Below are 24,458 nucleotides of genomic sequence, written 5' to 3' on the forward strand. Positions count from 1 at the left end.
GCGCCGTCACCGCAACGCGGGAGCATAACTCAGGCTTTACAGTGAAAGCGAGCGGGTCGCACGGTGCGGAAGCGGCAGGGTGGCCGCGGGTAGCTGGGGCTGGGCGAGTGTAGCGTTATGCAAGTGCTGTCTTACAGTGAATACATGAAACAAGCTACCACACTTTTGACATTTTTTTCTTTTTCTTGGTGCCTTTGTCTTCGCTTTCGTCGGCTTCTTCGTCGTTACCTCTATATTCATGCGTGGTTGAAATCAATGTATCCGCCTCCTCTTTCTCCCCTGTACGCACGTGACATCAGTGCATTGTGCCGCATTAAAAGTAGTCCTGGCAAAACGGCATGCTTAGAGCTGGCAAAATTAAACGATTCCTCGAGGCGGAGAAAATTCCACGATCAATTTTTAAAATTGAGTTGTTCGAATTATTCGAGTAATTGTTACAGGTCTACTTCTAGGCTGTATTGCACTGAATATAGATAAAAGAGAAAAGCTTTTGTTTCAGCTCCCATTTTTCAAAATGTAAGACTTTTTCTGCACACACACAAGTCTTATTTTTCCTAAATCTGTGATCAGTTATCATGCTGTCTAATCAACATATTTGGCATTGACCGAGAATCCAACCCCTTCATCTTTTTGTGTTCCAGGTGGTGGCCTATCATTACTGCCAAGCAGATAACACATACACCTGCTTGGTGCCAGAATTTGTGCACAGCATCGCCGCCCTGTTGTGCCGAGCACACCAGCTTCATTCATACCGGGAACTCTTGCTGAAAGAGCCCCACCTCCAGAGCATGCTCAGTCTGCGCTCCTGTGTCCAGGACCCCATGGCTGCTTTCCGGAGGGGCGTCCTTGAGCCTCTGGCCAACCTTCGTAAAGGTAAAACATTGCCGTTTGATGTTTTAATATGTCAGCTTTGGCCTTTTTAAAAGGGACATCACGCGTGTGATTTATGTAAACCTGACTGCTCCTCTTCCCTCTTAACTCTGTGAGTTTATGTCTTTCCAGAGCGGAAGATTCCAGAGGAGAATCTCATCATTTTGATCGACGGACTAAATGAAGCTGAATTCCACAAGCCTGACTATGGAGACACAATTGCCTCCTTTATTACAAAGATTATAACCAAGTTCCCTCCGTGGCTGAAACTGGTGGTCACTGTTCGTGTCAGCTTGCTGGTAAGGAGCTAGTCATTACTAATATGGGAAGGTTTTCAGTTATTGGGGTATGATTCGAAATTGAATCGTTGGGTGAGTCGGTCCCACTGTAATGGGTCACTTTTATGACTTCTCTGCAAACTGCATTAGTTCACTTTTTACTAAATGACTCTCCCCTGTGATAGACTGGCGACCATGCAATCCAGGCTGTAGTCTGTCTTTCACCCAAAGTCAGCCGCGATAGACTACAACTCCCCACGACCCTGAAGCGGATAAGCAGTAAAGAAAATGGATGAATGCATGGATTAAACCGTGACATTCCCTTGTGTATGCTTCTATGGCTTTATTTTGTCAGCATTTTAGACAGCTATTGCTGAGGCTGAAAGACTCCATTTCTTTACTTCTACACCTACTCTTTGTTATATTCTCTCCTGAGATTTCAGTCACCGAGAGAGAGTTTCGTGTCTGACACACTGACATTTGGAAAATCTGAGTGAAAAGTGTTTTTTCTTTTAGATGGTAGGTAAAGAGGAACTTTGGCAAAGTAACCGTATTAGAGAGCCTAAATACGTACTGCAGTATGTACCAACATACAAGCATCAACAATTGGAGGATGCTAATTGGTCCACGTCAAAGTCTGCACGCTTCTAGTTTCAACAGGACCGCATATATTCACTGGATTAGAAGGTATCGAGTCCTACATGTGTATCAGTACACGCTTATGTTTGTGTTATGAGGGCAGTGTTATCTTGCTGAGTAACGTTACTCCATCCCTGAACAGGGAGAGGCAAGGAGGATTAGGTTGCATTGATTTCTTCAATCCCTAAAACATAGATTTAAATGTAGACTGTGGCTCAAACCTCCGCTCGGCAGCTGGAGGTCTGACGCTCGTCTCTATGACGTCCTCTACTGCTTCTGACTTTGTTGGTCTTCATATTAAAAGGAACTATGAAGACTTGTGGCTCTTAAAAGATAAATGTTACATGGTATCCGCGGGTTATTAAAAGTATTAAAAAAGCATTGAATTTAGTTTTCCATTATTAAGGGTATTAAAAGTATTAAATTAGCCATTGTAAGTCTGGAATTTTTTCACCGTGGTCTTTATTTTAACATCATCTCAGTGCAACCTAAATCCGTGAAGAATTTGTATTTATTTTATTTTTTTTCAATCCATAACGAAGATGACGTATAGAATTTTAGGATGCACTGCACTACAAATCGAACGTCATTTTTGGTCGGCATCGGCTCTCACAACGTTGGTCAAATTGCGTTTTGTTCCAGAGGGAGCGTTCCCGATGTCGTAACTGTCTTTTGTAACGAATTCTCAGTTGGCAGAAAAAAAATGCTAATTTTCTTAGTGTTTAATTAGTCAACATATTTTTATGATCATTATAAATGTGTTTACACAATGAAAATGCTGGAAAAGTTTGTTAAACATAATGTTGGTCAAATCGTGTTTTTTTTTTTCCGGATCGAGTATTGCCAACATCGTAACTGCAGCCAATTAAAGCTCATCAAGATTTTAAGATAGAGTTAAAATCGGGCCTATAAAAATCCAGCCCGACACGACCCGGTCCGCGGGTATTAAAGCCCGACTCGGCCCAAGCCCGATCCATTAACTTGATTTGCTGGCCCGAGCCTGAAAAACAAAACAAAATTCTATGCTTTATTTGTAGGCCCGTTCCCAGGACAAAAAAACGAAATTCTATGTTTTCTTTTTGAGGATAAAAGCCTGTCTTTTGTAACGAATTCTCGTTTGGCAGAAAAAAAAGTTTTGTTAATGTTTAAATAGTCTACATATTTTTTATGATCATTATAAATGTATTTACACAACGAAATAACGCCGGAAAAGTTTGTTAAACCTAAATAAACACAACACATTTTTTTTTTTTTTTTTTTTATTAATCCAAATTAGTATTCCTTAGTTTAACATGCATACATCATTCATATATATTTATTTGAAATGTTAGCGTGAGAGAACCCTGGCCCGGCCCGACCCTGACGTAATAATTGACATTTTAATTTCGTAATGTTTTCAGTTTAATTTAGCCGTTTCCAGCTTGCTGTGTTTCTAATTGCGATGTTTGTTTACCACTTTTCGTCTAACTGCGAAGAGGGAGGAAGTTACATCGGCCGTCACCATAATATTTAAGTCATCAGCCATCTGCTATGACCCGGCAATTTAACGCCTGCTTTCATGCACACTGCTTCATGGGAAAGTCCCGGACATGATACTAGGACGCGACCCGTGAAATGTCCGCGTGAACTCCGTGTCAGTCGACACTGAAAATTGTTTTCACACACAACTCAAGTCACAGGGCTCAAGTCACATCCAGATACTTTGGGTCGCAGTTTATGGGTCATGCAAAGGCATTGGACCTGCTTAAACATTTCAAAGTAAGCTGCCAATTTCTCCCCAAAAAATGTGTTAGATGCAATAATGTATTTCTGCACAGTTTGCCTTTTGAATGAATGTAAATTTCGCCGTTTTAACTCAACAGTTAGCCATGTTCACTGGGTCTTGGCAGGTGCACTAGCCTGTCACAGAAGATGACTGCTCTGAGTCCTGTCCTCCTCCTCTTTTTGTCCATAGTTATTGCGTGCGTGCGTGTGTTTAAAAAATTCTGAAACACTTTATAATGTTACTTTAAATGTGTTTTAATTGTATGTTCAATAAATGTGCATTCTTTTGTCAAACACACTTAGTAATTGAGGTTAAATTGATGTTCAATGCTTCATTTGTTTAATACGATTCAATATGATATAAATTATGGGTGCGAGAAAATTATTAATTTTTAGTTGAAATGGCATTAAAAAGGTCTTAAAAGTCTTAAATTTAGATGTATCAATCCTGGGGGGACCCTGTGTTAGTATCAGTTATAAGAATTTGATATAAAAGCCCTTCTTTATGTTTTTGTTTTTATAAAATTTGTAAAATTATTAGTAAAAGGCAGTAAGTAATGTAAGTAAACTAGTAGGTCACCATTGTTGTTGACGTCGTAATGCAATGCATCATCAGCCTCCAGTGTGCATTGCGCGCTCAAGGAAAAAAGTCGACTTTTTTTTTCTAACGATGGGAGATAACGACACACAATTCAGGAACAAAAAGAAGGCAATAATAAAAGATATACAGTATACAGTATGTCAAGGAATGCGCGGGCAGGCAGGTGTGTGGACCCAATTGCAGGGAAACAAAAAAGGCAGCGAGGCAGGTGGAGGAGAACTCAAAACACGTTTTAATAACAACTAACCAAAAGCACAAAGTACAAACAAAAGGACTAGGGATCAAAAAGGCAATGTTCAAACCAAAACTTACTTAGGCAGAGGGACTGGTACACGAGGGCGTGGAACGGACTTGACTTTGGTGAAGACGGACATAGACATAGACAATGACGCAACAAGGAGTGACAAGAAACTGGGTCATTATATACACAGACAAGGGGTAACGAGACGAGGAACAGCTGGGTAACACAGGTGGATGCAGATTGCAGGATACACTGGGAAAACACACACAGGTGAGAGCAATGGGTAATCACAGGGACAAGTCACACAAGGAGAAACCAAACACAAAACCTAACACAGTACATTTATTGAGGAAAGCGTAATTTAAAGCTGGTCGACAAGGAGACATCTCCCCCAGAGTATGGTGCTCCCCCGAAGAAACGTGCCCCGACCTTGAGGTTCATACCGTTTGTATTTGCCGTCCACACAAACAGTGGGGAAAAAACAGGCAGCCTAGTGCCGGCCCCTACCTAGATAAAACAATGGAAGAAGAAGCCCTTGTACTCAAGCAGTACTGTAGATAAACGCACAGTTATGAGAACAAAGAATGATTATGTGCAACGCTGTGCAATTAACAGTTATATGTTCAAGTGAATGAATGGAAATATACAGTCCCTGACAAAAGTCTTGTTGCTTATCCATTTTGTAGAAACAATTGCTAAAAACCTGTCTTTTAATCATTCAATTGGTTTAAGAAATGGCTCATATGAACGCTAAGACCCTCCCAAATGATGTTGAATGTACAAAAATTAGGGCTGTCAAACAATTAAAATTTTTAATCGAGTTAATTACAGCTTAAAAATTAATTAATCGTAATTAATCGCAATTAATCGCAATTTAAACCATCTATAAAATATGCCACATGTTTCTGTAAATTATATATATATTCTGTAAAATAAATTGTTGGAATGGAAAGATAAGACACAAGATGGATATATACAGTGGGGAGAACATGTATTTGATACACTGCCAATGGGAAAACCCATTGGCAGTGTATCAAATACTTGTTCTCCCCACTGTACATTCAACATACGGTACATAAGGACTGTAGTGGGCATTTCACTCTACTGTCATTTAAATCTGTCTATGCTGTCCTCACTCCGAAGCGTCTACTTTTTCCAAAGCTAGACAGCTAGTGAACGACGCCTTAATAATCAGACTTCTCCCTTTTTCATCTGATTTATTAATAAAATAGCCTCAAACCATTGTCCTCTTTAGACCGTCGTAAAACTACAACAAAAAAAAGTACACAAGCATTGCATTAGCAACACCGTTAGCTTAGCACGCTATACAGGTTCACTAAACATAAACAAAAAGCGTCTCATACAAAAAATATAACATTTCGCTTACTAACATAATATGTACATTCTTTACAACAACCATACGTACGGACAAATCTTGTCCAAGGATCATATAAGCACAACATTACAACGTAGGCGTCAGCCCGAGACGTCGTGCAGCCATATTGAACTGGCAAGAAAAAAAATAAACCATGTCGCAAAGCGACCACAAGAGTTCGCTGTTAGACAGCACAAAAAGCCTGCTGTAAAACTTACCAAAAGGTAGAATACTGTCTGAGCGGGACATGTGCGTTAATTGCGTTAAATATTTTAACGTGATTAATTAAAAAAATTAATTACCGCGCGTTAACGCAATAATTTTGACAGCCCTAACAAAAATATATTTGTTTCTCTGGAAAAAGATTTATCATTACTGAAGACAAAAAGGTCAAATTTTGGCAAGACAAAAGTTTTGTCGCCAACAGATAGTAGTGTGAAAATTAACAAAAATGTACTTCAAATACAAAAATATGTTACATAACATAAGCAAATTAAGTAGTGGTGCTGTGAGATCCAAATTTAATATTTTGTATGACTTCCATTGGCTTAAAGGACTGCATCCATGTGGTTCGGCAAGGATTCATACAAGGAACATCAAAGAAAGCAGTCTTGCATGCCTCCCAGAGCTCATAAACATTCTTGGGTTTCGTCTTCCATGCTTACTCTTTCATCCTGTTCATGTCTGGTGACTTGGCTGGCCAGTCCTGGAGGATCTTGATCTTCTTTGCCTTGAGGAACTTTGAGGTAGAGATTGAAGTACGCGATGGAGCACCATCCTGCTTCAGAATTTGTCCCTTTTTATGGTTAGGAATGTAAGAGGCAGCTAATATTTGTTGATATTTCAGAGTATTTATGTTGCCTTCCACCCTGCAGATCTCTCGCACACCCCCATACTGGATGTCACCCCAGACCATGATTTTGCCACCACCAAACTTCACTGTTTTCTGAGTGAATCTCGGATCCATGCGGGCTCCAGTAGGTCTCTTGCAATATTTGCGGCGACTGTGGTGTATTTCAATGGAAGATTCATCTGAAAAATCCATCTTTTGGCACAAAACAGTGAAGTTTGGTGGTGGAAAAATCACGGTCTGGGGTTACACACCGGTTGAAAAACACTGGGTTAGAGGACCGGGGACGCATGTCAAATTCGCGGCACTCAGCTAGTTATTTCGGCACTGTTCGGCACTTGTATTCCATGAAGCCGGAGATGTTTAATCATATTGGTCGTGCAGCCACCTTTGCATGATGTAGCTGTGTTGCAAATTTTGCACTGAGCTGACTGGTCATTTTGCCGCCACACAGTGACTACGATTGAAATCGAGTTGCAATGCACAAACACACACTTCATGTGGCTTCTTCTTCTTCTTGGTGTTCGGCAGCTATTTTTTCCGGTCAGCGGTCATGGCATCGAAACTTGGCATCGAAATTTTAAAAAATTCAAACGATTGCAGGCGAACCAGAGTGTTAGTCCCGGATCCCATCGATGCTCGATACCCAACCCTAGGCATAACTCGACCACCTTCATCCACCGGCGTCGCCAAAATTGACCAAAACTTAAAAGTGTTGCTTTAAAACAAAAAACATCTAATTACAGTGCCTTGCAAAAGTATTCGGCCCCCTTGAATCTTGCAACCTTTCGCCACATTTCAGGCTTCAAACATAAAGATATGAAATTTAATTTTTTTGTCAAGAATCAACAACAAGTGGGACACAATCGTGAAGTGGAACAACATTTATTGGATAATTTAAACTTTTTTAACAAATAAAAAACTGAAAAGTGGGGCGTGCAATATTATTCGGCCCCTTTACTTTCAGTGCAGCAAACTCACTCCAGAAGTTCAGTGAGGATCTCTGAATGATCCAATGTTGTCCTAAATGACCGATGATGATAAATAGAATCCACCTGTGTGTAATCAAGTCTCCGTATAAATGCACCTGCTCTGTGATAGTCTCAGGGTTCCGTTTAAAGTGCAGCGAGCATTATGAAAACCAAGGAACACACCAGGGAGGTCCGAGATACTGTTGTGGAGAAGTTTAAAGCCGGATTTGGATACAAAAAGATTTCCCAAGCTTTAAACATCTCAAGGAGCACTGTGCAAGCCATCATATTGAAATGGAAGGAGCATCAGACCACTGCAAATCTACCAAGACCCGGCCGTCCTTCCAAACTTTCTTCTCAAACAAGGAGAAACCTGATCAGAGATGCAGCCAAGAGGACCATGATCACTCTGGATGAACTGCAGAGATCTACAGCTGAGGTGGGAGAGTCTGTCCATAGGACAACAATCAGTCGTACACTGCACAAATCTGGCCTTTATGGAAGAGTGGCAAGAAGAAAGCCATTTTCATAAAAAGTCTCGTTTAAAGTTTGCCACAAGCCACCTGGGAGACACACCAAACATGTGGAAGAAGGTGCTCTGGTCAGATGAAACCAAAATTGAACTTTTTGGCCACAATGCAAAACGATATGTTTGGCGTAAAAGCAACACAGCTCATCACCCTGAACACACCATCCCCACTGTCAAACATGGTGGTGGCAGCATCATGGTTTGGGCCTGCTTTTCTTCAGCAGGGACAGGGAAGATGGTTAAAATTGACGGGAAGATGGATGCAGCCAAATACAGGAACATTCTGGAAGAAAACCTGTTGGTATCTGCACAAGACCTGAGACTGGGACGGAGATTTATCTTCCAACAGGACAATGATCCAAAACATAAAGCCAAATCTACAATGGAATGGTTAAAAAATAAACGTATCCAGGTGTTAGAATGGCCAAGTCAAAGTCCAGACCTGAATCCAATCGAGAATCTGTGGAAAGAGCTGAAGACTGCTGTTCACAAACACTCTCCATCCAACCTCACTGAGCTCGAGCTGTTTTGCAAGGAATAATGGGCAAGAATGTCAGTCTCTCGATGTGCAAAACTGATAGAAACATACCCCAAGCGACTTGCAGCTGTAATTGGAGCAAAAGGTGGCGCTACAAATTATTAACGCAAGGGGGCCGAATAATATTGCACGCCCCACTTTTCAGTTTTTTATTTGTTAAAAAAGTTTAAATTATCCGATAAATTTTGTTCCACTTCATGATTGTGTCCCACTTGTTGTTGATTCTTGACAAAAAATTAAATTTTTATATCTTTATGTTTGAAGCCTGAAATGTGGCGAAAGGTTGCAAGGTTCAAGGGGGCCGAATACTTTTGCAAGGCACTGTAGCTATTTATTTATTATTTGCATTTTACATTGTGTCCCTTGTTCAGGCTAAGGTTCCACATAACTGAAATGTCTTGTGTTACAGGTTACATTTAAGTAAAATTTATTACTGTTAGTACCACGTATACCATTTTCAGGAGCTTATTTTGTTATTTATCGATATTTGATTTAAATAAAATGCTTTTTTATGATAATTGCGAGATCTAATGGGATTGTCCTGTATTGTACGTGTTATTGGCAAAAACCTATAGTTGGGCTGAAAAAGTGGGAATCATGCATCCTTGCTTCATATCGACATTTCTTCCAGTAACAAGTCTCTGCTGCAGCCTGAAGGCTGTCTATGTTTGCTCACCAAGTGCTTTGAGAATCTCCTCTGATATTTATCACGCGCGCAAAAAACAAAAGTCAGACTCTTTATACATAGCCTTAGGATGTCTGCAGCTCTTCAGTTTGTTTCTGTTTGGTCAAGCAGAATATAATTGAACTGCAAGAAAACTTTCAATTACTCTCGCTAAAAAGGTTTTCTTTTCATCAATTTAAGTTTGTCCTTGTTTTGTTTACATGAAGTTTTTGTTATATCAACCCCGTTTCCACTGTTTTGACAAGATGGTTATGCTCCTCGGAATTTCAAACTCACTTGTACCAAGAGTCCACACTGTGGCGATAAAAAATAAATAAAAGTGGCAAAAACATCATTGTTTTCAGTGCAGAAAACATCACATTGCTACTCTAGATAATCCAGTAAGATCCTAAGGTGTAGCAAGTCACTCCGGTGATAAATATTTAAAACCGTGGACGAATGCTCTAGTTGTTTTATGATTTTTATTCAAGTTTAATGTTGTGCTTTTACAGGTATTGAATTCTGTATTTACGCCTTATGTTCCGTAGGAGATCACCGGCCTTTTGCCCTTCTCCAAGATATCTCTGGACGACTTTTCGGACAATAAAGAGATAAGCAATGACCTCAACGCTTACATCCAGTACCGCATCAACGGCAGCAAAGACATCATGAACAACATTAGCCTCAATGGGAAAGCGGACCCGGTCACGGTGGGGAAGCTTAGTGGTCACCTCATCTCCCGCAGTCAGGGCTCCTACCTTTATCTCAAACTCACCCTGGATTTATTTGAGAGAGGCCACCTGGTGATCAAGAGCTCCAGTTACAAAGTGGTGCCCGTCTCGCTAGCTGAGCTCTACCAGCTGCAGTGCAACATGAAGTTCATGACCAACTCGGCCTTTGAGCGCTCGCTACCTATCCTCAACGTCACGCTGGCTTCGCTGCATCCCATGACGGACGAGCAGCTGTTCCACGCCATCAACGCCGGCAACGTCCAAGGGGAGCTGCCCTGGGAGGACTTCCAGCAACGCATGGATCTGCTGTCAGGCTTTCTCATCAGACGCCGCGACAAGACACGCATGTTTTGCCACCCCTCCTTCAGAGAGTGGCTTGTGTGGAGGGCCGACGGGGAGAGCACCGACTTCCTCTGTGACCCGAGGTTAGTCCTTTGCTTTCTAATTTATGCTGCCAAGAAACAAAGTGCTACCTTGACTTAAAACTCAATGTGTTGAAATCTGATCTCTGACAATCATGCCATGTTTTTGTGGTTTAGTGATAGAAAAGTACAGTACATTGTATAGTAGAGGTGTAATTTCGACTTTACGACGCCGGAGTCTCGTCCTCCATTTTGTCTATTTTTTTTTTTTTTCTTTTCGCGTTAACAGTACCTAGTTCCCGTTGCCGTACGTCATGTCAGGCCGTTACCGCCGTACTGCAGTTCCTTTCAGCCGGGAGCTCTGCCGCTTCCTTGTTTTCATGCTGCTGCTTCTGCGCCAGTGCCGACTCCTCTTGCAAGTCTAGATCCATTTATTTATTTATTTATTTATTTTTTAATTCCGGACGGCGGACTTGCATTGAGAGAGCCTCTCTCACCTCCCTACTCTTTTCTAAAGCGCCCTTTTCGTTCAGCAAGGTGACTCACTCGCAAATAGTCCTTAAATATAACAGCATTTAACACAACTTACCTCATAGAATCTTATTTTTTACTTTAGTTTATTCATATGACATACAGGGTGTTCCAAAATGGTTGACCCCATTCTAAATGCCCATGGCGGAAAACTTGACTTGGTGACTTGAAGTTCCGCTCTGAGACCCCCAATTTAGCCAAATTTCAAAATTGTCCTATTTGCATGTGTGATACACCATTGGAAAGCTTAAAATCTCAATTTTCTGGGGGAAGAAAAAAATTGAACAGGAGGGCATTAAAAAAAAATTATTTTTTCAATTAAACAGCAAAACCCTAACTGGAGGCGAGAGCACGCAAGAGCATAATTAAAGACGCCACGATTTTAACGAGATATTATCGCGTACTTACCTTGTTTCAATCCAAAAACTCCATGTAGCATGTTTCACCGAGGGTCAAGACACAGCTGGGAATGGCCACAGCCGGATTTTTGGGGGATTTTATGGGTGAAACGGGGAAAATGCGACAGTAACAAAAAAAAATACAGTTAAGCGATAGTTATGAGGTAGATATCCGTGACTTTTTTACAGACGGCAAATTTTTCATTGTGACATAATTTGTTTAAAAGTTTAAAATATGCGAGTGAATAATTTTTTAAAGTCATTTTGTTTTTTTTAAACTAAATATTAGACATCAATTAATGATTCTAACCTAAAAATGACAAACACTTTGAATAATACAGTGCCCTCCATAATTATTGGCACCCCTGTAAAAGATGTGTTTTTTAGCTTCTAATTAGGGCTGTCAAACGATTAAAATTTTTAATCGAGTTAATTACAGCTTAAAAATTAATTAATCGTAATTAATCACAATTAATCGCAATTCAAACCATCTATAAAATATGCCATATTTTTCTGTAAATTATTGTTGGAATGGAAAGATAAGACACAAGATGGATATATACATTCAAAATACAGTACATAAAGACTATTTGTTTATTATAACCAGGGGTGCACATAATTTTTTTGCCCAGGTTCTCAGAGGAGGACCTGGAGATGTGACTTGGTCCTCATTGAGCTTGAGAGCCGACCCGCCTGATGCGATAAATTTATGACAAGCTTTACTTAGAGCCAATTAACTTTAATTAATTATATTAACAATTAATGCTTGATTAACATCAACTTGCACAACAAAATTGCCATTACTTTGAAGTGAAATGTAAAGAAATAAAAAGCACCAATTCAAAATAAAGGGCATTATGCGACTCCCACATTAACTCCGAGCCTTTTTAAAAGTGGGATGTCCTCCTCATAAGACCTCATTGAACGTGCATGTTTAGCTTTGTAAAATGCGAGCAAAAACACGTTTGTCAGTGCATGTCGCTGTTCATTACCTTTATTCCGCCGCCACTTGTCCATAGGGCGAGTGGGGTCCTGTTTGACATCGATAGTTTGCTTAATTGCCACATGCTCTGTTTTTTTCGTGCTTTTCAAAGTTTGGATGGCTGAAATTCTTTGACCCTACATAAAATGCGCTGCTCTTATCGGCGACATTGGGATTCTCACGGCACATTTTGTACCGCATTTCCGTGCGAGCATCATTTGCTTCTAGCCATGATACCTCCTGTAGCCACTTTTCAGCAAAAGTCCTTTTTTTTTCGGTAGCTCCGGTGACGTCTCTGTCGTCTGTCTGTCTTTTGACGGGGGTGGGGGAACACGGAAGTAATTACTCAGTGTGGCCTGCCTCTTCGACATTTTGAGAAGTTATTTTCTCATGTCCGCCGCAAATACAGTGGTCAGCCATCGGTACGCAAAAGCGTATGGAAGCCGTTAAGGGCCAGCGCGTTTGTCTACATCCAGTACGCATGCGCGCATGCGGACCACTTATGTGCACCCCTGATTATAACAATAAATCAACAAGATGGCATTAACATTATTAACACTCTGTTAAAGCGATCCATGGATAGAAAGACTTGTAGTTCTTAAAAGTTATAGAAATTTTATATGAAAACCCCTCTTAATGTTTTCTTTTTAATTAAATTTGTAAAATTTTCAATCAAAAAATAAACTAGTAGCCCGCCATTGTTGATGTCAATAATTACTTACACAATGCTCATGGGTGCTGAAGCCTATAAAATCAGTCGCACTCAAGCGCCATCAGAGGGACCCAAAACTCCGAAAAACACTGTTTTACTGTGCTGTCATTGTAATATGTTTGAGCGGGGCATTTGGGCGTTAATTGCGTCAAATATTTTAACGTGATTAATTTAAAAAATTATTTAACACCCGTTAACGCGATAATTTTGACAGCCCTAATCTATATATATATATATTAGTGGTACCTCTACATACGATCGCTTCGACACACAAACTTTTCGACATCCTACGTAAAATTTGACTCGCCATTTGTTTCTACATCCGACGACATGCTCGAAATACGACGACAATGGCAGCACCGCAGACGAATGCACGGCGGATTTTCTTGTGTGACAAATCAACACTGGTTTCAGAAAAGGTTGGTACAGGTGGTGAAACAAGGAAAAAGTTGACGCTTACCTTCTAAATGAAGATGCAAATGACAGAAAAATATGAGCGTAGGGTGGGCATCCGTGAAATGGCTCAACAATATATCTCCACGGTCCTCCTCCGACCATCGTTCGCCAGTCTTTATAAGTTAAGCTGACAATTCTTATTGTGGTAACATCTCCAGAGAAATCGCCAACTTCGCCACGTTTTTATCATTTATTTCACAACTTATTCAAAACAAAAACACCTTCTGTCTGCCGCAATTGACGGTGTTCTCAAGAAAACATTCAAAGTGAAAGTGAAACTCAAGCTCACCGGTCTGTCTCTGGCACGTCAGCCACGCGGTGCGTTCAGGGTCAGCAAAAAACGTCCGCCACATTAGAACCCGATTCGTTACATTAATACAGGAATTATTATTATTATTATTATTCCGATTTTGATTTATAATTTATTTGTTTTGCTATGTGTAATTGCCATTTGTAATAGTACCAGCAGTATTTTTTAAGGATTTAGTGAAGGTTTTTGGGCTGTGGAACGAATTAATGGAATTATAATGTATTCCTATGGGAAAATCCTGCTCGACATACGACCATTTCGACTTACAAACAGGGTCCTGGAACGGATTAACTTCGTATGTAGAGGTACCACTGTGTATATATATATATATATATATATATATTTTTTTTTTTTTAATTTTTTAATAGGATGTAAAGGTTTTTTGAGTGAAAGCAGTGAATTACTCTTTTTTTTAATTCTAGTTACATCTGAGATGCAATTGTTGGCTGTTTTCAACAATATACATCGAAAATAAAGACATTGATTGACTGAAAATGGTTCAAGATTAGATGAAATGTCTTGTTTTCTCATGTACAGTATATTTATAATTGCTCTTCACCTAAAAATATATTTGTTTTATCCGATTACTCGATTAATCGATAGAATTTTCAGTCGATTACCAAAATATTCGATAGCTGCAGCCCTAGATGATATCTAGTGTGTGCGCGCGAGTGTTGTCGGGCATTAAAAAAAGTTAACAAACGCCACAGAAGTCACGTATGCTCATTACTACACAACACCAGCATTTGACAGTCGGCTTTCATAAAGTTTAACAGAGTTTAAAGTACAGCACTCTTCTTAATTTGCCACTCATTGTTCATCATGTAACCGTGAGTTAGGTCTCTGTGATCCACGGTCTTAACCTGTCTGTTATCAAAACGAGGTTAACGTTGCAGCCAAGTCGGCAACACTATCGGCAGACTTTGTCGTAGGTATCCGTAAAGACAGTCTGTATCCAAAATGTACAAGTGGTGATAGCACATCAGCTCACCCAAAATGCTGCCAAAATACAGATCTGTGCAATACTGATTTGAATAATTTTCTGTCTTTCTTCACGTGCAATGATCCTTGTGCGCCACAGCTCCCACCTTTCATGCAGTTTGGGGGAGGAGTGGAGGAGAGGGGCTGCTAGCAGCATTGTATTTTTTTCAAGGCAAAGCTGCGCCGGACGAGAGAGACGACAATAATAAATTCGGAAAATACATTTTTGGAGCTTTTCATTTGAATGGAATGTTTTTGCGTATTGAATCGAAGAGGGCGTATGGAACGGTTCAATATAAAACCGAGTTTTGTTGCATCCTTAGAGGATACCACCTCTACTGTATAGTGATGCCTCCAAACTTCGTTTTCCAATTACAACACAAAAGGTGAAAGTTTTCCTGTTGTTCAATGTTACGTATACGTACAAGGATGCACCATTTACGCGGTTGTGAGGCTCAGACAGAAATTTGTTTTCGGTTATTGGAATTTTTTTTGTAATGCAACAGAAAGCATCTTTGAGTGTCCTGAAAAAGTGCAATTATAATAATAATGCATCGGATTTATATGAAGTATTATTATTTCTGTTATCATTTGCTCTTCATGCACCACTTTTTGTTTTGTTTCCAATTATAAATGTCCATGTAAATATACTGTTTAGAAGCATACATTAGTATCAAAATCAAATACTTTCAAGTGATAAGCAGGTTTTGAACTGATGCTAGTTTTATATTCTATTGATGTTGCTGCTATCTTTTGGTAGTGTCTGAAGTTCACTTGTAAGTGAATTTTTTGCTGGCAACACAAAGCAAAAAGAAGGTGATGACTCATTACTTTTAAAACTCAGGTTTGGACATTGTGGTAGTATCATTACAAAGCATTGTGTCATGGCTACATCCCCAAAAGAAGTGGGAAAACAACACTTTAACAATGAAAAAAGGTTATAACAACCCAGAGACTTTAAAATGGTAAACAGGAGGAGGGATAAAAAACAAAAATGAAGTTGGACTCAAACCTGAAAAAATATATATGATTAAAAAAAAAAAAAGCCCTTAAAATACAGAAGACAGCAAGATTATATCAGTTGTTTGCTTTTATTTCCCCCCCTCCCGGATCTTCTGGGCTTACAAAGAGCAGATTCCTAAGTGCACTAGAGCAGAGTTTCACAATTCTAATCATTCATTAAAACAAAGGCTTGAAATTTGGCAGAGAAGATGAATATGCAGATAAAAGCTGGTATGCTGAAACAGTCCGTAACTACAGAGAATTTTAAACCCAATCAAAGTGATCTCCAATCATGCATGTCCTTTTAATGACAGAATCTGGGCCTTCCAGCTCTTAATGATGCAGCGCATACCTGATCAAGTGGTTCTTTGAATGTCGACCACATGTATTTGCTCTCGTCAGCTAGTCTCGTCGCCTACAACTGAATGGCTGTTCTGTTAAACTGATACTCAACACGAATGTGTCATGAGAAATTCTCAATTTTTACATAAGTAGTCTGAAAATTTACCCTTTATGGGGTTAAAGGTGAACGGGAAAGGTAAGCATTCAGAGCCAGTCCTCCCATGCCTGCCATTTTTACAAATGGCAGGCAATAAGTTAATACTAAATATTTTCTTGTTTATCTATTTTTTTTAATGCAGCTTAGGTTCTAAAAACTTTTTTTTTTTTTTTTTTTTTTTTTACATTTTTTAAAATAAAGTCACTATCTTCATTATTTATTTTATGATTATTATTATTTTAAAAGAGATTGAATAAAAAACCATGTATTTTTTACATGTTTTGATTTTTTTTTATGCTTTATAAAAGATTTATGTCTGATTTTCAGGGGGGCTTGGGACGGATTAGGGCATTTTGTTAGAAAACACGGCCTCTACTCATGGAATTTTCAGTTTACGAATTTACTTCCAGAACCAATTAATTTCGTAAAAAGTCTGGCTGTCAAACGATTAAAATTTTTAATCGAGTTAATTACGGCTTAAAAATTAATTAATCGTAATTAATCGCAATTCAAACCATCTATAAAATATGCCATATTTTTCTGTAAATTATACATATTCTGTAAAATGTTGGAATGGAAAGATAAGACACAAGATGGATATATACATTCAACATACGGTACATAAGGACTGTAGTGGGCATTTCACTCTACTGTCCTTTAAATCTGTCTATGCTGTCCTCACTCCGAAGTGTCTACTTTTTCCAAAGCTAGACAGCTAGTGAACGACGCCTTAATAATCAGACTTCTCCCTTTTTCATCTGATTTATTAATAAAATAGCCTCAAACCATTGTCCTCTTTAGACCGTCGTAAAACTACAACAAAAAAAAGTACACAAGCATTGCATTAGCAACACCGTTAGCTTAGCACGCTATACAGGTTCACTAAACATAAACAAAAAGCGTCTCATACAAAAAATATAACATTTCGCTTACTAACATAATATGTACATTCTATACAACAACCATACTTACGGACACATCTTGTCCAAGGATCATATAAGCACAACATTACAACGTAGGCGTCAGCCCGAGACGTCGTGCAGCCATATTGAACTGGCAAGAAGACAATAAACCATGTCGCAAAGCGACCACAAGAGTTCGCTGTTAGACAGCACAAAAAGCCTTGCTGTAAAACTTACCAAAAGGCAGAATACTGTCTGAGCGGGACATGTGCGTTAATTGCGTCAAATATTTTAACGTGATTAATTTTAAAAATGAATTACCGCGCGTTAAAGCGATCATTTTGACAGCCCTAGTAAAAAGACGTACCACTGTATTTGTCAAATACGTTCTTCAATACAAACAACATGTCACTCTCGGCAGTAAAAAGGTTGTGTTGCAGTTTTTAAAAAAAAATAAATATAAAAAAATTATGGAGTGAATGACGAACACATGGAAGAAAGACACTGACTCATCTCACGCTAGGTGGTGAATTCACATCGCTAACTGTTTACTACTTGGTATCTGTGTCAATAACCTATTATTCCTCCATTGAAAGCCCTTTATCAGTGGCTTCTGTTATTATTTTTCTTACACACAATAAGCAAAAGCAAAAATATTTGCGTGTCAGCTTGAAGTGTTTCTTTCCACAGTGTGATTTTGGTGAAATGAGCCCATGTTTGATTGCTGCTTACTAGAGAATGGAAAAGCTAGAAACAAACATTATTTTCTAGTGAAAGTAGAGAATATACTCTTTCGAGCATTAATATTTCAGTTTTCAGTTTTAGCCTATGGTTTGTCGTGAGATTTTTGAAATGTATAAAATGGGTGCATTTTCAATAAAAGTTCGAAAACACTGCTCTATTGTGTTGTGCAGGACCGGTCACGCTCTCATTGCATTCATGCTGTCCCGTCAAGAAGGGAAACTGAATCGGCAACAGACCATGGAATTGGGGCACCACATTCTTAAGGCTCACATCTTTAAGGTAAGAATGATTCTAGTCAAATTTAGATTCATATTGAAGTGCATTCCTTTTTCGGGAAGTTCTGTGTTTTTTACTGCGGTCAAAAAAGAAGAGACAAGAACAGAAGTCTCGTGTGAAGCTTCACTTATGGTCTATACTAGTGTGTTTGTGTGCATTTATGTTGTTGTTATCCTGTGTGTGGCAGGGCCTCAGTAAGAAAACGGGTGTGTCATCCAGTGTGCTGCAAGCTTTGTGGATCAGCTGTAGTGCCGATGGCCTCTCCGCAGCTTTAGCCTCTTTGAGAAACCTTTACACTCCGAATGTGAAGGTGAGGTAAAAACCTATTCATATGTAGAAGTATACAGTAGGTACTATTTGGGGGTAGGGTTGGGCATCGTTTGAATTTGAAGAGTTCCGATTCCACCTTTAGATTCCAGTTCCAAACGATTCTCGATTCCAGTTCTTTTAATAGGCAGGGGCAAAAAAAAATAAATTGCATAGTTTATATAATTTCTTAACTTCTCGATTTTTTTTTTTTTTTTTTAACATTATATGAACTTTCAATTACCTTTGCTTTGATTTTCTCACAGGGCCATTTTTAACTTGCGTATAAATATCAGTCTTTGAACTTGAATATGATGAAGTTTCTTTCCACGGGAGTTCACTTTCACAAAGATGTTTATTTTTCAAAAGCTCACGGAGAAAACATTTACACATATTCTTTTGCCTATGTTTTACAGTGTCTTATGCTGCAGGCATTTATTGTTTCGCATTGTTTGTTTTCGGTGATATTTCTACAAGTTAGTTAAAGACTGACATCAAGCAGCTGTCAGGCGGGGAGTGTTCTGTCCCTGATCTTGAGTTGACTACTTTTTAAGTTTGATTTCTTTCTAAACTGATGTATTGTTCATCCGTCCACAAGATGTCACTATTGTAACTCTGGAATCTACAGTTTTTTGTCTTTTTCTGTGTGCGCTTGGCTTCCCCTAATGGTGACCTACTTGAAGCATCAGGCAAAAAGAACTTATTACTTTAGTTGGAAAAGAATCTTTGAGGTGTACAGACACTACACACCAGGGGTCGCGTTAACCGAATATTTTCCGTCGTTGACCGGTTTTTTAAAACGGTGACGGAAAAAACTGAAGTCCATCTGTCATTTTGACAGGTTGCAATTCACACCCCAGACCACGGGGTGGCGAGTGAGCATATTAATTAGCTATTGTCTCTCTTGATGCATGACGTCGTTGGCCTTACTCGGAAAAATGTCAAGGCAACTGAGTGTTTGCCTGGCACGGCCAGACTGTTCTCCCTGTATTTTTCAAACACTGAGCGAAAAGTCTGGGACACAGCCTCTAGAGTAGGTACAAAATCAATCGACAAATCAGATTTGTTTATTTGCGTGACGTGTTCTTCACGATCAACGTCACTCTTGCGCGCCGAAAGTCGTCTCTACAACAACACGGATGGCGAACGGGAGAGCCGAGAATATGTTCCAATACGCGGTAAATTCAGTTTTAAATGAGCTAAAACACATCGACACGAGTCATTGACAACAGTCTGTCTCGCGCTAGCCATGTTGAATAAACTCCGTTCTCCTCGTATGTCTACTTCCGCACGCAAGTCCCTCGTCTTGCCCTCGTCGCTTTGCTAACGGCACGTCTGCCCGTCGCTGATTGGTGCACTCCGCTGTCTGTTTGCCTCTTGTTAAGCTTGTTCGACAGAATATTAATTAAAAATGAATGAAAACTAAATACTATTGAATATGTCATTATTATCATTTTAAAAATGTAAGTGACGGGTAAAAATAGATTATGACCGGATTTTTATGACACTGTCTGTCAAAATGACAGACAACGAAAAAGTCTAGCGCAACCTCTGCTACACACCTCCTCTAAACTACACATCGTTGGGAACCCTTGATAAAACAAAATCTTTAAGTTTCCACGTTTTAACTGAGGGTCTGATATCATTTCGATGTGTTTATTCTGCTACTTTGTTGTCATTTATGTGAAGCGAAAAAACACGTTTTTGTGCTAAGCTAAATTAGCCACTTGTTGGACAGCTATTTTTTCGTCTGGTCGGCAGTCTGGGAATCGAAACTTGGAATACAAATAAAATAAAATTTCTTGTTTCGCATTTAATCACATATTTTCATAGATTTGATTCTTGTAGCTGACAATATCAGACAGTTCTAAATAATTTAACAGATGTTAGATCTTTTTATTTACCTGTGCCAGTTACCATGAGTTGATAATGATATTTTGATTTTATTTATTTATGTATTCATTTGCTGATTTTAGCTTTTTAACTTATATTGTGTCATTGATGGCGACAGACGTCCAATCCATTTGAACTGACCGCTTCCGGTACTCCCAGTTCAAGTAGATTGGACGTTTATCCCCATTAATTTTGTGAATGTGTTTTAGCTATAACTCATTGCTCAGGAATACGTACAGTATTCAGTATGTGTCTTGGTAGTTAGTAAAACTTCAACTTAAAAACACCCATTAATCCGAGTGAAAATGGATGGGGCGTCTATCGCCATTGATGGTAGCCAAAGAGTTAAATTAACCACACATATAGCTAATAGTAAATGAGTCTATAAACAATGAAATCTTGCGATGATGTCTCTAAAATGAAGTGTAAAAACATTACCGTAATTTTCGGACTATAAGCTGCTACGTTTTTCTTTCATTTTGAATCCAGCGGCTTATAGTGCAGTGCGGCTTATTTGTTGATTTATTTGGGTTAATAGGTCACACTTAATTTGACAGAGGCGTCATAAGACTGTAAAATGACACTATCATGGGCATTACTGAATGCTTATGACAGATGTCATTATCTGTCATCCGGCAAATTATGTCACGAACTCCATTTACGTCCAGCTCGAAACTTTTACATCCATTCAAAAGTGAGATAATTTGCCAGTTAACCCAAAAAGACATCCGTCATAAGCATTCATTAATGCTCATGGCAGTGTCATGTCATCATTTTGATTGTCTACTGGCGCCACTGTCAAATAAAGTTTTACCATATACCATAACTAGCAATTAATGAAACAACTGGATCAGTAACTGAAGAAATAATTAGCACAGAACATGAATTTTGATTGTTATTTACATGTGTAGCGCTGTTGGACAACAACAATGTTGACAGCAGGTGGCAGCAGAGGTTGACTGTCTCTCTCAAGGGAGCAGTGACAGCCAAATGAAGCTTCTTGAAGTAATGAAGCTTTGCAGCTAATTTGTTCAAAGCTTCATGGTGGTTCGGATGATGCCACTGCCGAATAAAGTGTTACCGGTTAATATCTTTTGGTATGAATATCCCATAATACAGTAAGGGCAGCTGCGGCTTATAGTCTAGTACGGCTTATCAATTAACAAATGCCATTTTCGTGCCAAATTTGGTGGGCGGCGGCTTATAGTCAGGTGCGCCTTATCGTGCAAAAATTACGGTAGTCATTAGCCCCTGTCACATCACAGGAAAAAAAGATGCATGAAGGTCAAACATGCTCTGCCACTTCATAAACCTCAGTGAATATGACATCTGCTGTATTAGTATACACCATAAAATAAGTCACGTGAGTTGTAAAGTTCATTTACATAACATGCAAACTAACCCATGGAGCCTACTTGCATGACTCAATGTTCTGCTCCATTGATAGAATCTACAGGCGGAATAACAAAAAATGTGTTTGAAGGGTTTTTTCACAGGGTTTTTTGATAGTTGACGCTGGCCAAGCAATCAACTCAAGTGTTCACAAAACAAATTCATTTTTGTTCCTCTCCTTTGGACCAGTCTGTACCCTCTCATACACATTGTTTACTGATAATGAGGAACACTGAAGAGTTTCCCCAACCTCTAACAATAACATGTGAATTTAATTCAGATGCTGAGCACTTCCTCTTTTGTTTGTATTGAGAGGAGACATTAGCCTCTTCAAGAAAGCCCCATTATCTCTGATTGATGCTTTCTGGCTTGCGGCTAAATAAGTCTTTTTCCCCGCTTGTCACAGGTGTTAGTGTTTCACTTGTTGTCATCACCAATATATATTTGCGAGTTATTATGCGCGAGTGCGACATCACTCACAGTGGAAAATTTACAAGACTGACCTTGTTCTGTCCTCCGTCACAGTAAATCTATTCAGAACCAACAAATTAACGCTATTTCTTAGTCTGTCCTCGGAATACTCGTTTGGCCCTGTGCCTTTGTTGTACTATACGTGTATTATTGATTTTCCTCATCCCCGAGAGGAGAAAAATCTGTCTTGATATTGGCTTCAGTGGTATGTCCGCCCTTTAATTTGAGAAAACGCTTGAGTTCAGGCTAAGGTAAAATTTCTAAGAGATTAGACAAGAATGTAGAAATACCATAATGTAAACTTTAATACTGGATGAAATGCTTTCTAAAAACAAGCGGTTTTTTATGTTTGGATAATGTTTTTGCATATATTATTCATTACATTCATCCAGTCTTCCATGTTTTTTTAGCACGCTTGTCCTCATTAGGTTTGCGGGTAAGCTGCAGCCTATCAAAGAAGCAGCCGACTTTGGGCGAGAGGTGGCATGCGCTCAAGAATGGCCACTAGCCAAGCACAGGCACATAGAAAAACAAGCATTCATTTTCCCCAAACCTCTTTTTAACGTAAAATGGAAAATAGCAAAATAATTGAACTGTTTTCTTTGTATCTGAAAAAATTGATATTTTTATTTAATAATATAAAGAGGGAATCATATACACTAGACATTAGGGGTGTCCCATCTAATGCACCCCAGGAGTCGAATCGATTACGATTCAGGGTGCTACGATTCGATCATTGAACGATGATCACGGGATGGACGATGATCACGATTAGTGCTGCACCGATACCATTTTTTGGCCCCGATACCGATACCTGGCTGTGCAGTATCGGCCGATACCATACCGATACCACTTCGTTTGAACGTATGATACCATACCGATACGACTTCGTTTGAAATTTATCCTGTCTCTCTATTAGCCTCCCTCTTTGTGCACCAGCAGCAACATAACTAAACTCCATCTACAGTGGGGCAAATAAGTATTTAGTCAACCACTAATTGTGCAAGTTCTCCTACTTGAAAAGATTAGAGAGGCCTGTAATTGTCAACATGGGTAAACCTCAACCATGAGAGACAGAATGTGGGAAAAAAAAAACTGAAAATCACATTGTTTGATTTTTAAAGAATTTATTTCCAAATTAGAGTAGAAAATAAGTATTTGGTCACCTACAAACAAGCAAGATTTCTGGCTGTCAAAGTGGTCTAACTTCTTCTAACGAGGTCTAACGAGGCTCCACTGTATTAATGGCACCTGTTTTAACTCATTATCGGTATTAAAGACACCTGTCCACAACTTAATCAGTCACACTCCAAACGCCACTATGGCCAAGACCAAAGAGCTGTCTAAGGACACCAGAGACAAAATTGTAGACCTGCACCAGGCTGGAAAGACTGAATCTGCAATGGGTAAAACGCTTGGTGTAAAGAAATCAACTGTAGAAGCAAGTATTAGAAAATGGAAGACATACAAGACCACTGATAATCTCCCTCGATCTTGGGCTCCATGCAAGATCTCACCCCATGGCGTCAAAATAATAACAAGAACGGTGACCCAAAATCCCAGAACCACACAGGGGGACCTAGTGAATGACCTACAGAGAGCTGGGACCACAATAACAAAGGCTACTATCAGTAACACAATGCGCCGCCAGGGACTCAAATCGTGCTCTGCAGACGTGTCCCCCTGCTGAAGAAAGTACACGTCCAGGCCCGTCTGCAGTTCGCTAGAGAGCATTTGGATGATCCAGAGGAGGACTGGGAGACTGTGTTATGGTCAGATGAAACCAAAATAGAACTTTTTGGTAGAAACACAGGTTCTCGTGTTTGGAGGAGAAAGAATACTAAATTGCATCCGAAGAACACCATACCCACTGTGAAGCATGGGGGTGGAAACATCATGCTTTGGGGCTGTTTTTCTGCAAAGGGACCAGGATGACTGATCTATGTAAAGGCAAGAATGAATGGGGCCATGTATCGAGAGATTTGGAGTGAAAATCTCCTTCCATCAGCAAGGGCATTGAAGATGAGACGTGGCTGGGTCTTTCAGCATGCCAATGATCCCAAACACACAGCCAGGGCAACAAAGGAGTGGCTTTGTAAGAAGCATTTCAAGGTCCTGGAGTGGCTTAGCCAGTCTCCAGATCACAACCCCATAGAAAATCTGTGGAGGGAGTTGAAAGTCCGTGTTGCC

At 39.5% G+C, this 24,458-nt stretch overlaps 1 protein-coding gene across 3 annotated transcripts in view; it reads left to right on the forward strand.

Annotated features, from left to right (window-relative positions):
- The window catches only part of tanc1b (tetratricopeptide repeat, ankyrin repeat and coiled-coil containing 1b), a 242,488-nt gene that overhangs the window by 161,590 nt on the left and 56,440 nt on the right, over positions 1 to 24,458 (forward strand). For all 3 annotated transcript variants that reach the window (XM_057852771.1, XM_057852772.1, XM_057852773.1), the window contains 5 exons: positions 642 to 873; positions 1,003 to 1,169; positions 9,869 to 10,476; positions 18,101 to 18,209; positions 18,394 to 18,516. In XM_057852771.1, the coding sequence (XP_057708754.1) occupies positions 642 to 873; positions 1,003 to 1,169; positions 9,869 to 10,476; positions 18,101 to 18,209; positions 18,394 to 18,516 (1,239 nt within the window). The remainder of the gene's footprint in view (positions 1 to 641; positions 874 to 1,002; positions 1,170 to 9,868; positions 10,477 to 18,100; positions 18,210 to 18,393; positions 18,517 to 24,458) is intronic.

The sequence above is a fragment of the Corythoichthys intestinalis genome, chromosome 12 (assembly GCF_030265065.1).
Source record: "Corythoichthys intestinalis isolate RoL2023-P3 chromosome 12, ASM3026506v1, whole genome shotgun sequence".
In the NCBI taxonomy this organism is placed as follows: domain Eukaryota; kingdom Metazoa; phylum Chordata; class Actinopteri; order Syngnathiformes; family Syngnathidae; genus Corythoichthys; species Corythoichthys intestinalis.